Genomic DNA, 13,370 nt, shown 5'->3' on the forward strand with positions numbered 1-13,370 from the left:
CAGAACATGTATCGACTTTACTTGTTTAATTTTGTTAATGTTCCTGGCGGTGGAATTTAAAATACAGAGAACCTTTTACTTGACGGAAGGGTATTATTCTAGAATCTAGATACTACAGTATATAGTACAGTACAGTCTAGTCAGTATAGTCTACAGTAGTAGACTATGAATGAAAAACCAAACAAATAAAAGCATTTGGGGAATCAGACATGAAGACTAGAATCAAAGCAGGACTACACTAAGATAAACCTAAAAGTGGAATAGACTAATGTATAAATCAATTAATTGCGCTTCAAAATAGCAGTAAATAATATTAAAAACAAATGATTACAGCAAGTGTGTGCGTATATACTAAAAAGGGATTGCGTGAGGGACCCACAAGAAGCCAAAATACAGTAGTAAATAAACAAATATGAACGATCGAACTAAGTCTTTGGTATCAATATGCAATATAAATTCTCTTGATACTTTGCTATCTGCACAGCCCTACTTTATATGTTTCATTATTCCAACATTTCTTTTTAACCAGATAGCTGAAGCTACACTGTACTCTTTACTTTGGCAAAATAATTGTACTTTTCAAACAGGCATTATTGAAGGTAAAAGTTCATTTTGTTTCGAGTACAGAAAAAATACAGACCGATATGTATCATTACATGAAGTTAGTCGAATCTGATTGCCTACACTTACCAATTAGTTCTAACTGTATATGTGAGTAATTTTGTAATCTGATCTGCGATGGGCTCTGATAAGATCATTTCACTTTACCTTAATAAAAAAAATGTTTTGGATAAAGTGCAACATGTGTTAAAATAGGAAAAGTAATTTCAACAAAACAAACACTAAGTAGGACAATTCTGACCATGTTTTTTTATTTTCTTCAGTAATGGGCAAGTTCAGTCAGGGAGGGATCACATACATTCCGATTTGGGGTAGGAGAGGAAGGAAGCAAACCAGGTAAACATGGATACGGCATATGCAAATATTCCCCTTTCATTATAGAATTTTTTTTTTCAGATATCTTCAATAAATAATTTTCAAATGAAATATTTTTTGTGTTATATGTCAATATTAAAATTTTAAATACATAGCTATCTTATTTTTGTTATACAGCTGCTCTCTACGTGGCTATTGGATTTTTTTTTCTCTTTTGACATCAGCATAAATAATACACACAGAGGATGGTGCTGTACACATCATGGCCGGACAGTGCTTTGACTGGTTGCAAGCTTAACTATTTCATAAGTTTATAACCAAAGGATATTTGCGAGAATGAAGAGGAACTGCAGAATGATCTGTGCAGTGACAGAGTGTAAACTGGCAAGATGTGAGATGTGCTGTGAGTAACAGCTCTTCTTCCAAAACAGAAACTGAGCAGATCACGTTGGTGACTCCAGGCTAGGCAATCCACCAAAGGTCATTCTGCAGAATGTCTCACCACTGTAGAACATTTGTAAATGTGCCATGGCTGAATGTTAAATACTTTTCGACTTGAAAAGAAAAGAAAGCATAACCGCACAATTTTGGGGAAATTCTTAAAAAAACGAAAAAAAAAATAATTACACCAACATCAACCTGTTGCAAGTGCAATAAAGATATTACGATCAAATACAGCAATAAAATTGAAACCATTTATCATAATAAATAATGCAAGAAGTAAACCGCCTGTTCACCTGTTACACCCTTGGTGATATGGAAGATTGTATGCCACATTTGAAATTGACACCAGCTCATTTTTCCAGAGAGTCCAACCTTGAGGAAGAGCAAGGTGAACTAGATTAAAGGGAAGCAAACACCTGATGTCCATCATGTCTGAGAGCACCTTGAGAACAAGAGAAAATGTATGCTGCGACAATCAGAAGAAGCACGGTGGTTTGATTACGTCTGGGATCCTGCGTTCGCATGAAACTGCTCTTAAAAACAAAAGGACTTTTTTTGACATGATGGCAGCGTTTGCATTACTGAAACTAGCCCCACTGCAAAGAATCGTACTATATGAGAGTGATATGGTCTCTAGTAAGCTGAATACTATGAGCTAGGTGGTTATTGCAGCCTGAAAGTTGACACAAACACGGGAGTGGTAACAGGAAAGCCATGGCAATCAGGTGGTGTCGTTCATGTGGCGTGTAACAGTCTGCATGGGGATGACAGGAGTGGGCCATGATAAACATAGGTTGTTATTTTCAAATAAAGCAATAAACATATAGAAAAGTACATCTGAGAAAAACATTTGGCAATATCAAGGTATTAAATTATTTGGCAAAGAGGGGACTAAGCAAAGATGATGTGTGCAAGAGAACCCAATTGTCTATCTAACCGGCTAAGTGAAAAATCTCTTTGACTTGAAAGACAAAAGAACGATCATGCACTATAAGTAACCAAAATGCTTCAAAACATCCATAGGCGTCTGTAATAACTTTGTCACAATCACTAAATGTTTAAGACACGACTTCAACCACACACACCGTCTTCTGCTCGGCACCAACTCTGTACAGACCTGAGGAACATTGTGTCATGTCTTCATACTTCTACTGACTGACATATGTCCATCTTCACATTCCTGAATGAACAATGAAAAATAAAAGCAGGAAGAAAATTTGCTGCTGAGGGTGTAGGGAAGTAGTAGAACACATCAACCCAAGATGATGTGCCTCTGCGAACTAGCTTCTTCTACAGGGTAAGCTTTTGAATCCCTGCTAGGTTAACAACTCTTTTGTAAAGTTAAGTCAGGGGATGAACATATGCTGAAATGTCTCGTGACATTCTTTTGGGACGGTATGTGTGAAGCTACAGTTGTTCATTTCCACCCAAAAGCAGCACAGCCCCCTGGCATGCAGAGAGGTATCTTCTTTGTAGTCATTTGCTATAGTGTGAAAATGCTATAAACATCATTTCTATGGGGGATGACACCTGAAGAATGGAAATTATTTGTGAGTTGGTTAGTCGAACTCTGTCCTTGAGTCTCTGGTGAGTGACTACATTCCACCGCATGCACGTAATGTGATATGTTTTATTTAAATCTCGGATGACTGCGTCACTTCATCTGGAGTAAACAGTTGGTTGAAGTGGACTACACCATCGAGGACAAAGTGTTCTCCTTGGGACAATGGATAGGGATGGATGTTCGTAGTGAGTCAATGGCAGGTGGGGCGCCCTCACCAGGCGAAAGGTCATTGAGCTCCTCAGAAGATGAAAGCGGAAAGGAAGGTGACAGGGAGATGCCAGAAGAGGGGTCAGCAGATCCAGCGAAAGTACGTGGGGGCTTGGGGACCAAGTTTGGCTCCAATGTTGCCCTGGCCAGAAGCTGTTTGTCATTTGGTTCGTCTCCCAGGCACTCGACGTGCCCAAGCGAGCCGCGTCCTGACTCCGACTCCCCATCGGATAAATCCATCGGAGGTGAGCTGCTTCCATCTAGTCGAAATAGAGAGTCCAAGTATTGGGCAAATTCCAGCACTGTGCGGCTGGGGTTTCCATTTGATAACTGGGGCGGCGGCGGGGATGTGTCACGTCTAGTCTCCGTGCTAAATTCCCACTGTTCTTTATCGCCATCTATCGCTGCAGAAGCAATTTGTGGACTGCGGGGTATGTCAGGAGTGCTACCTGGGCTGTAGACGCCCGGCATCTGTTCTACATCAGGGGGAATTTCAGAGTAGATGTTAGGCTCTTCGTTGAAAGGCTCAGGGGAATAATGTCCACTGTAGCGAGGTGTGGCAGGGGAAAGCTGTATGGAGTACTCCGGATTAGATACAGGGTCCAAAGGGGTAAAGAAAGGCCCAATCTCCCCCATGTGTTCTGGTGTGGCCTGGCAGAGGCAGTCAGCAGCCAGGAGTTCAGTGCGAGAGCTGAGAGATGGATTTTCTTCAGGAATCGGCGCATCTAAAGGGAACGGGAGGCTACTAAGCATTGGAGAACCTCTAAGTGCAGCAGAGGAGCGCCTGGAATCCAGGCTGTAGACCGATTCAGCGTCTGATAGGCTTTCCATGACAGCCAGTGGAGCTTTGCGGTCCCTAAGCTCCACAGTCAGGCGCTCCCGTGCTCCGCGCAACACTACAGGTACTGGAGGAGGAGGACACTCGGAGAAACCATCCAGAGATATTTCAGACTGGGCACAGGAACTAGAGGAGAGGACGAGAAAGGAAAGCAGTGACAGGGAAGCAGGACTCACAACGCGAGATTGTCATGAAGAAAATAACTAGGCTAGAGAGGGTTTTGAGAAGGGAAAATGGGCAATGGTTTGTGCGTAAACATATACAAATATGGACGAAGGTCTTGAGACGTACAAGTGGGAGAAGGACTAAGCCAACTGTCCATGACTGCAGCACTCTTAAGAAATTTCGGACCTTGCTGTGCTTTTAACAAAGGTCCTTTGAAAGACTACGATGAACTAGAATAGATTGATTGTAAGCCAGGCCCAGTTATTGACATCACCCATGCTTTTCTGGGGCGATAGAAAATCCTAGAGATATTTCAAACCTTAGCACAGGAGAGTGGAGGCTGTTATCTGTAAGGGAAGAAACAAACTTGATATTTCCATTTTCACTTCCTGTTGGTGAGTTAATAAAATTGTCTCAAAACATTTGTCCACATGGCATTTTTTGCCTACTTAATAATAAGTAAGCACCAGGGAGAAACACTGGCAGGAGAGTGGAAGGTCCATATCCTGGTGGGTGTTTCTAAAGCAGGAAAGGTAACATCAACTACTTCTAGCTAAACACAGACTTTGGACAAGGACTGAACCAGAGGGGGCGTGGAGAAAACTGAATACTACCGTACGTTGGAATTGCTCTGAGGTCAGACAGTGTGCATGCGTGCATGAGAGAATGGTGCACATTATGATGAGTTTGTGATCACATGCTTTCCTTACCGTAACAATGTTTTTTGTCTTTTTTTGTTACCCAAACAAAACAGACAGGAATTACAAGTTTGAGAGAACAAGAGTAGAAATTAGTAGCAGTAGTAATGCTGCTTTGAAAATGACTTATGTTGTTTAAGGTGTTTACAGAAAAGATTTGGAACCTATGTTAAAGCATTGTGCGACAAATGTGTTTTTCCTCAAAAATGAGGCCACATTGGTTTAGTAAACATTATTTGTAGGTCCTATTTTTAGGCCTTTGACATTTATGTTTGATCAATTAAATTTAACAGAGTTTAATGACAAAGTTTTACAAACATCTCAAAGACGATCAAGAAATGACTTGAACATTTGCACAACTGTTCGTGGCAGTGTGGTAGAAAGGGGAAAAACTGCTCTCTCAGAATTCCAAAATATATTTTTTCTCATTTTGCGCAGCTTTTTTTTGTGGTACATAGATCCATTTCACTTTATCATTAAAACTGCCACTTCACAAAAATAAAAGACTTTGAATAGCCTTCTTTGTTATTTTAGTTCAAATATAACAGGGTATAGAGGACAATGAATATTGTAAAGCACAATCCATTCACACTGGTGCTCAATACTGACCGAACACTACTGTTCCTGCGGTGGTGGGTTGTAGGCATCGGCTGGTCGGCTGTTGTGGATGCCGCAATGAACACATTCTCAGGGTTTAAGTCCACCTCTGTCGGGCTCACCATGATCTTGGCTGCAGACAACAAAGCCGTTTTCCCTTTGTTGTAGTTCTCCAGAACCTGTCGCAAACACAGACGAATACACATGACTAGGTGAAGAGCAGAAATTTGCCTGCTTGATGGCTTGAGCTTCAAAATGATCAACAGAAATTTGCCTGCTTGATGGTTTGAGCTTCAAAATGATCAACAAAGTCAGAGAGAATGGGAAATCTTCACATAAAGAACACATTATATAAGTGTACTGACACAACACAAAATATTGTGCAACTAAACAATTTATATCTGACCCATCAAAATAATCACATATCAAATTGAGTTATGGATTTATGTATACTGTCTGCCTTCTTAGTTAAAAGGAGCCTGCAATAAGTACACAAGTCAATAGATTGTTGTACAAATGACCACTACAAAAAGAGGATTAGTAGTGTTGTATGATTTACATTTAACTAGGTCGTGTGTTTATACGTTCTTTCTATATTTAACTGCCGATACTGTAAACCATCTACTGCGATAGTACATAGTGGTGAGATAAATGTAAGTGTGAGCTAAAGGTGATCTTACACCTACTCCAACTGACTTTAAAACACCCACAGTGGAATCATGGCTGCCTGAGGAGGATTCACACAAGTCCTTCAGTGTTTGAAGGAAGTGCAGTCCATATGATTGTGGTGTGTACCGCTTACAAAACATAGACAATTACATGACTCTTACAAGAATATAACAATTACACACACGTGAGGTTAGTTTTAATGGGGAAGGCCACATGCCAGAGGCACAATTTGCTTAATAATAGTCTTGACATGCATTTGCGGGAACAAAACATAATGAAAAATAATGTAGATAAAAGGCAAATACATGCCTTTGTTCATGAGTTTAGACATCAGTTAAGAAGAATGTTTGCAAATAAATAAAGAGAATATGAGTGTTGCCAATGGCTTGCAAATGCAAGGCTGTGTAGTTGAGCTTTGACAAACTAGTGATATTTGGCACAACAGTCACAAATATAAAAATGCACTGAAAACAGAAAAAATGTAGGCAACAACTTGATGCAGTGGAAGACCTCTTAAATGTCTGCATTCTGTTCAGTTGCTGTTATTTGTGCTTCAATAATTTAGATGCACAAGATGAAAGAATGATTAAACATATGCATGGAATCCACTGTTCCAAATGAAAAAAAAAATTGGACATAGTGAAACGATCGGACGTTAGCAGCGTAAGCAATCATAATAAATGTCCTTGTTCCTCCTAATTTTTGAAAATGCTGAAAAATGTTCAGATCCCTGGAATAAATGGAGGAATGAGTCTTGAGAAAAGGCAAGGAAGAAGGTGCAGTCGGTGTGGAAGGCATCACCATGGAAGCTTTGAGAACACAAAGAGAATGTGTTAGCGGGGAGAAGTGGGGGAGTTCCATGTCACAGCACTTGAGCAAACGTGCAGAGGCACAGAAAAGAACAAAATGCTGACTATTAGTTTTGAATGAGAAATTGTGCAGAATGGAATCACATTTCTGCTTTTTAGCAAGCTTTACTCTCTCTATTACCTTGATACAGTGCATAGACTCATTTTAGTAACTGCAATAAGAGTCATTTGCTCCCTGGAATGCAGATATGATTTTGGATTTCCTCTGGGGACTTTGCCTGGACTTGTTGTTGCCTCCAGCTACAACCATGTGCGCGCTAAAGACTCACAATGAAGGCATTTAAATTCATGATTGCTCAAAAAGATCTTGCTCCCGCCAATAGAAGAAACACAACCTCACTGAGGAATTTCACAGGGTGAGAGGTAGAGTTATGAGAGCATTTTTCATCAGAATGATTAGCATTTTTACATGAATTTGTGCAGCTCTGTGTATGTTGACATGCACTATTATAGTTTAAAATACTGTGGCCAGAGGCAAGAAAATTCTTAATCCTCAAAAAAGTCATCAAATAGACAAAAGACACAAAGGCCAATCTTATCATGAACCACCAGAGTATTTCAACTACAGATTTCATCTTGTTGTAAGAAGTCATCTTGATAGATTTTCTTTTCTTGAGACTCACTGGGGAAAATTTCGGGAGTGGGGACTGTATCCATACAAAAGATGGTGTAAGGTGGGTCTATTTGGGTGTGTGGTGGAGTGCATAAATGCTCTGCAACTGAAAGAGCTGCTGACTGGGGGTCAGAGAAATTAACAGCATCTGTAAACGGAAAGGGAAAGATGACAGGGACAGAGAGCACATCAATCCCTGGCAGGGCGTCTTTGCAAAAGGTATCTTTATAGGTGGGGGATGACGTGTCACGGGCAATACTGTTAGAGTGAGATTCTGTGCTCGAGGTTATGTGCACAGTGGTGCTACTGGTAGGCTGAAAGACCCCAAACACCTCCACTTCCAGAATCCCCTGCTCAGACAGAGGATAACATGGTTCCAGGACCTGCGGACACACCAGAGGTTTCGCACACAATCACATTTTGCTACACTTCAACATGAGTATACATCTTTATACAGATGCACCTTCCCCCAAGCCAACCATCACCTCCACCATATTTAGCTCTGCAGGCATAAGAAAGAGCAATTCTCAAAAGTGTTTTTCCTTCCATGCAAACATACAAGGCAAAACCTTTATACCAGAAGGAATTGTCAAATATTGCCACAGGAAACCAAAGAACCAACCAGAGTAGAAGGAAGGGCTTCCATGCTTTGCTAGAAGAGCAATGTAAAGAAAATCATATGACAGAACAGATGAAGGTTAAAGTTGAACAGCACACATTCACTTCAATTCACTATTGTCCAACTATATGGGGTCTACTGATGAATGGTGAGTTTTTTTTCCTTTGCGATATGGTGTATTTATGATTTCAACCAATTCATTGTAATATAAGATATATACTATTCAGCTATTTTAAAGTGACACTGTGAGATTTAGACCCGTTTTCATTAAAAATGAACACATTAAATGATTATGAATTTAAAAATTTTGCAAATTAATGTGTTCTTAACAACCAATAGTATTATATATAATCGTAGGTCTAGTTCTCATTAAATCATATTACATGGGGGGGGTGGCTCTCCTCTGGAGGTCGCCTTGTCTGTTGTAACTACGGACAGCAGGACAAGGAGTGTTTATTGCTGCATTTACCATAATGCCCCTAAACCTTCCACTGGCGCATGCAAAAAATTACACATACAGTACTCCCTTTAAGGGGACACTGGGTAAGATTTTAGTTTTTCATTATGACAGCAGGAGGTGCTGCATTCACCATATACCAAACACCGCAACCTCTGGAGAAGTGCCACCCCCCATGTAATAACTAGTGATAACTAGACCTATAATTATATTTAAAACATACTGTCAGTCGTTAAGAACACATTTATCTGCAAGTTTTTGAAATTTCTAATCATTTAATTTATTCCTTTTGAATGAAAAACGTTCTAAATCTTACACAGTGTCCCAGTTTAAGACACAACCTTATAATGACTTTTTAAACTATTCTCATTGGTGTGCCTTAGTGGAAATTATCACTCAAAACTATGGAGAACTCTGACATTAAATTAAAAAAAAAAACATTTGGAAAAGGACTTCTGTTAAGAGTTTAGCTCTATACTTGGACATTATATTCATTTGTAATAATTATAACACTAAATATTATTCTAATAAAAAAATTAAAATCAGTCTGTGTTTGTTTGCATTAAAAATTATAAAAGTGGTAATCCCCTATTTGTAATTTCAACAAATGTTGTTTTACATATAATTCAAACACTCTCTTCAATCAACACTTTGGCGATGACAAAAGGCATCCCAGCACTGACGACAAAACAAACAATATGCACATGACAAATACAGACCTTGTTTAGACCCTCCATGACCATGTGAGGCATGTGCTCATTAAGCATAGCAGGCGAGATGATGACCTCATTGAAGGCCTTGTTGTCGCCCCAAAGAGCTGAGTATGTTGGTTCTTCTTGTCCACAACTATAAATGTAACCAAAAAAAAACAAAGTAAATGTGTAAACTGATTTAACAACCACCTCATCGTTTTCTCAGTCAATATGAGAATGGCATTAATGAAGCTAACCGATATGAGAATCTGGCACACTAGAGCTCACTCAGAAAAAGGAAAAATCATCATTACAATATTTGAAACAAAAAGACAACTACATTGGCAAAATGTAGAACTCTAAATGCAGTAAAGTATGCAATGTAACAGGAAAATATCACTTATTCTGCTTAAACACACATTGGATTGTCCGACTGCCGCTTCTCTGTTTGCAGTGGTGGTTTACCACGAGTTTGGAAGAAGGGAATGAAAAGTAGTGGGTGGCCTTAATTTGGACTAAAAATGAAGACAAGCACAGCTCTGAAATCAGCCTTCTCACCATGTCTCTGGAGGATGGTTGTGCACCACATGAATAATCCGGCCAGGAGGGTAGAGGGGGGTCGAGGCCGAAAGAGCAATGCTGAGGTCACTGGGGTGGAGCCACAGGCGACTGCTGGGGGGTGCTGGTTGTTGAGGCGGAGGATCGTCCTCCTCAAGTGGAAGCTCCGATTTTGGGATACACTTGGTGCCTCCCACAATGATCCTCCACTGTGGCAAAAGAAAACGCACACATCTCAGCTTTGTGAAATACTGCATTTTGTTTCGGGAACGTGCTTATGAACATTATGCAGAATGTGAAATAGTGTTTGCAAATCAAGTTTGCAAACTTGATGTCCTGTATTACTTGATCCAGGAAGAGCCATACCTTTGGCTTGTTACTTTTCTGTAGAACTTCTAGCAGATGGCGACGGAAACCCTCCAGTTGAGAAAGGCCCAGTCTAGAAGATGACAACAATGACAGAGCTTTCTGTGGCAAGTTCATGATTCTCGGAAGTTCATTCATTATGAACAAGAGAAGGACTTACCTTGGCACCAGATCTTTTCCTAATACCACAGAGGTGACAAACTCTTTGGAGTACTCCATTGCATCCTCACTGGTCAAAAAGAGGAAGTTGTAAAATAGAGGAGAAATTAGTTGGACACTGATTGCTCATCAGCATTCAACAAAATGGAATCTAACGTGTTTAAAAATGACAAAATGAAGACTGACTTTTGACAAGGCTATTGTCTTGTGTCACATAAAAAAAAAAGAAAAAGAAAACACAGAGTAAAGCTAAGAATAGCGACGTCCCGATCACTTGATTTTGAGTGTCTGCCGATTCGGTATTTTGGCAATGTATTCAGGACAGAAACAAAATTTACATTTTTGCTTATTCATTCATTTATTTTCATACTTTCAATAAATGAGCAACACCATTTAAATTGCTCGTGAAGCAGTAGTTTAAAGCCAATGGCCTAAAACTTAAATGTTGCCTCTGGCTGCGTTAACTTTTGCTATTTCCCACTGGTGTCCCTAAAGTACAAATCACAAACACAAAAAAACAACAACAAGCAAACAAAAAATGGTTATCGCAAACAACAACAAAAAAGGAAAAACCAACAATGAAATGTAAACAAAAAACAAACATACATTACAAGAGAAGCACACAAGGAAAAGGAGCACAATAACTTTTTCCTATAAGAAGTGGTTGGCCTAGATGGATTGGATGACAGGGACAACTTGATTGGGCGTACCAAATGTTTGTCTTTGAGCGGGTTTAAGTCACAAGTATTACTTTTATGCATCAGGGTGCCTTCAGCAAGTGGTGTTGTGGCTTAAGCGTTTGCATTAAAGCTTGTTTTTAATACATTGGCATCATGGGTTTGAATCGTGCTGGTGGCATCTATTTTTTTTTTGTTTCTGTTTTTTTTCCCTGTGTTTGAAATTTCTTGCAGTCAATCAGTAGTTGGGAAGCAACTGCTTTGTTTCATGTATATATTGATAAGCAGGACTGTTAGGCGCTAAGTGTTCTGTTCATCTACCTATAACAGTTAGGCGTTAGAGCAGTAGTGTGCAATTTCTTGTGTGCCCTAACTGTTGTGTTCATCAATAATGGTGCTTCTCACTTGTATTTTTGTTTGTGTTTAGTCATTGGTAAAGTGTTTGTAATTTTTTGTTTGCAATTACCGTTTTTGTTTGCTTATTTTTTTTTTTTTGTGATGTGCACTTCAGGGCCAGCATAGTTTCCTGCAATGTCAACTTTCTTTTGGTAATACCTTCTTTTGGTGATTTTCTTTGGTGTATTTTTTTGAGCCCTTAAAAAATACAGAATGAATCCTGATCTTTTCCTCCTGATTCTGATCAGCAGAAAACTACGTGATCTGGGCCAATTTCAAATTACATGATCAGGATCTGGACATACCTAGGCATGTCCTCAAGAGTCATTTAAAAAAAAAAAAAAGAAAGAAAATCATAGCCTGGAGGAGTAGAAGTTCATTCAGAATGACTTGATTAAAGAAATGTAATGAGAAATCTGATCCAAAAAGTAGAGAGAGCTTTCACAATCACAAGATGAACTTCACATTAAAAAAATTCCAGATAGTTATATATTTATGCATTCATACTCTAATATTGGCTGCTTTGTTATTATTTTCAATAAATTGTATTCATTATGTGGTAAATGAAAGCCTCCTCCAAGCAAAAGGTTTTTGGAAGATTGTTGAGACCCCAAAACAGATAGTCACCGTTATTTATCATTTATGTCCTTAGCAGATTTTACTATCATCATTATTATTAATATTCAAAATCAAATATGTTGAACCAATATTCAAAAACAATAAATGATGTTATTCCGATGATTAACAATGACTTACCTAAGAAGGCCACCAGGTGGGGAGTAAGAGTAGCAGTGAAGTGTAGGATACTGAGGTCTCAGCAGAAAGGAGAGAATAGCAGCAGTACCAGCACCAAGAGAGTGACCTACTATCACCAGTCCATAATGCATGGTGCCCTTGTTCTGTGAGAGATGGTCCAAATCATCACACTAGCACATTGCAAACATCAAAAAAAGGCAGGATATGGCTCTTGAGGAACCGGAGTTCCCGACCCCTGAAATAGAAGGTAGACATCCGGTCATCAGCTAGACCGGAGTGGGGCAACCCCCGTTCCTAGAGAGTCGCATACTTGCATGTTTTTGATGTCTCTCTCCTACATCACACCTGATTCAAATAGTCAGCTCATCAGCCAGCGCTACAGACGCCTGATAACGATCCTAATCATTTGAATCAGGTGTGTTATAGAAGGGAGACATTGAATAGATGCAGGATAGCGGCTCTCGAGAAAGAGAATTGCCGAACCCTAATCTAGACCATTGGTACTAAACTGGTGGCTCGGGAACCAAAAGTGGGTCACGGGCATCTAGGTAAAAAGTTGCATCATTTTGTATTTAGATTTTTCTCCCTCCTCAGTACAGAAAAGAGACGTAGCTACCACGTTACAATGCAGAATATGTTATGAAAGGTACAAAAACCAAACAAAACAACAAAAAAACGACTTCCGTGTGCCCTAGTAACAAATAGAGTGTCACTCAGCCCCTGGCTAGTGGACATCACGTCGAGCAACATACATTAAATTGATTTTAAACAGTATTTAAAATGATTACTGCAAGCGTTGTCTGAGTTTTTATTGAAATCAAACAAAATATTCTTAATTATCAAAGTGGGTCACAACCTTGCAACAAAAGGACACTGCGATCCAAATATGAAAAGACAGAACCAAACAAACAATGAATGTGAATGCATTCAAGTACCAAGTCTCTTCCAAAGGCTTGAGACAGTATCATTTCCTGCTCCAGTTTCTTCTTAATGTACTCTGCTGAGTAAACCATCCCCTAAGACAAAAGAAACAGAAGGATTAAATGTGGTGCAACTAAGGACAAGAACTCTGCTGCGCTGAGCTCTTATT

General features: G+C 39.5%; 1 protein-coding gene across 4 annotated transcripts in view; it reads right to left on the minus strand.

Annotated features, from left to right (window-relative positions):
- Positions 1-850: 850 nt before the first annotated feature.
- dagla (diacylglycerol lipase, alpha) overlaps positions 851-13,370 on the minus strand; it is a 32,633-nt gene continuing 20,113 nt past the window's right edge. For 2 of the 4 annotated variants that reach the window (XM_088413511.1, XM_088413509.1), the window contains exons 14-22: positions 13,216-13,296; positions 12,281-12,423; positions 10,453-10,521; positions 10,293-10,365; positions 9,927-10,135; positions 9,396-9,522; positions 5,462-5,628; positions 4,865-4,882; positions 851-4,115 (exon numbers count right to left, since the gene is read on the minus strand). In XM_088413511.1, coding sequence (XP_088269637.1) covers positions 3,071-4,115; positions 4,865-4,882; positions 5,462-5,628; positions 9,396-9,522; positions 9,927-10,135; positions 10,293-10,365; positions 10,453-10,521; positions 12,281-12,423; positions 13,216-13,296 — 1,932 coding nt within the window. In that variant the 3' untranslated portion in view covers positions 851-3,070. Of the gene's footprint in view, positions 4,116-4,864; positions 4,883-5,461; positions 5,629-6,297; positions 6,928-7,610; positions 7,984-9,395; positions 9,523-9,926; positions 10,136-10,292; positions 10,366-10,452; positions 10,522-12,280; positions 12,424-13,215; positions 13,297-13,370 lie in introns of those variants that run through there. The other 2 variants (XM_088413510.1, XM_088413512.1) reach the window with 2 other exon arrangements.

The sequence above is a fragment of the Hippichthys cyanospilos genome, chromosome 4 (genome assembly GCF_059441005.1).
Source record: "Hippichthys cyanospilos isolate Australia breed blue-spotted pipefish chromosome 4, RoL_Hcya_1.0, whole genome shotgun sequence".
Classification (NCBI taxonomy): Eukaryota; Metazoa; Chordata; class Actinopteri; order Syngnathiformes; family Syngnathidae; genus Hippichthys; species Hippichthys cyanospilos.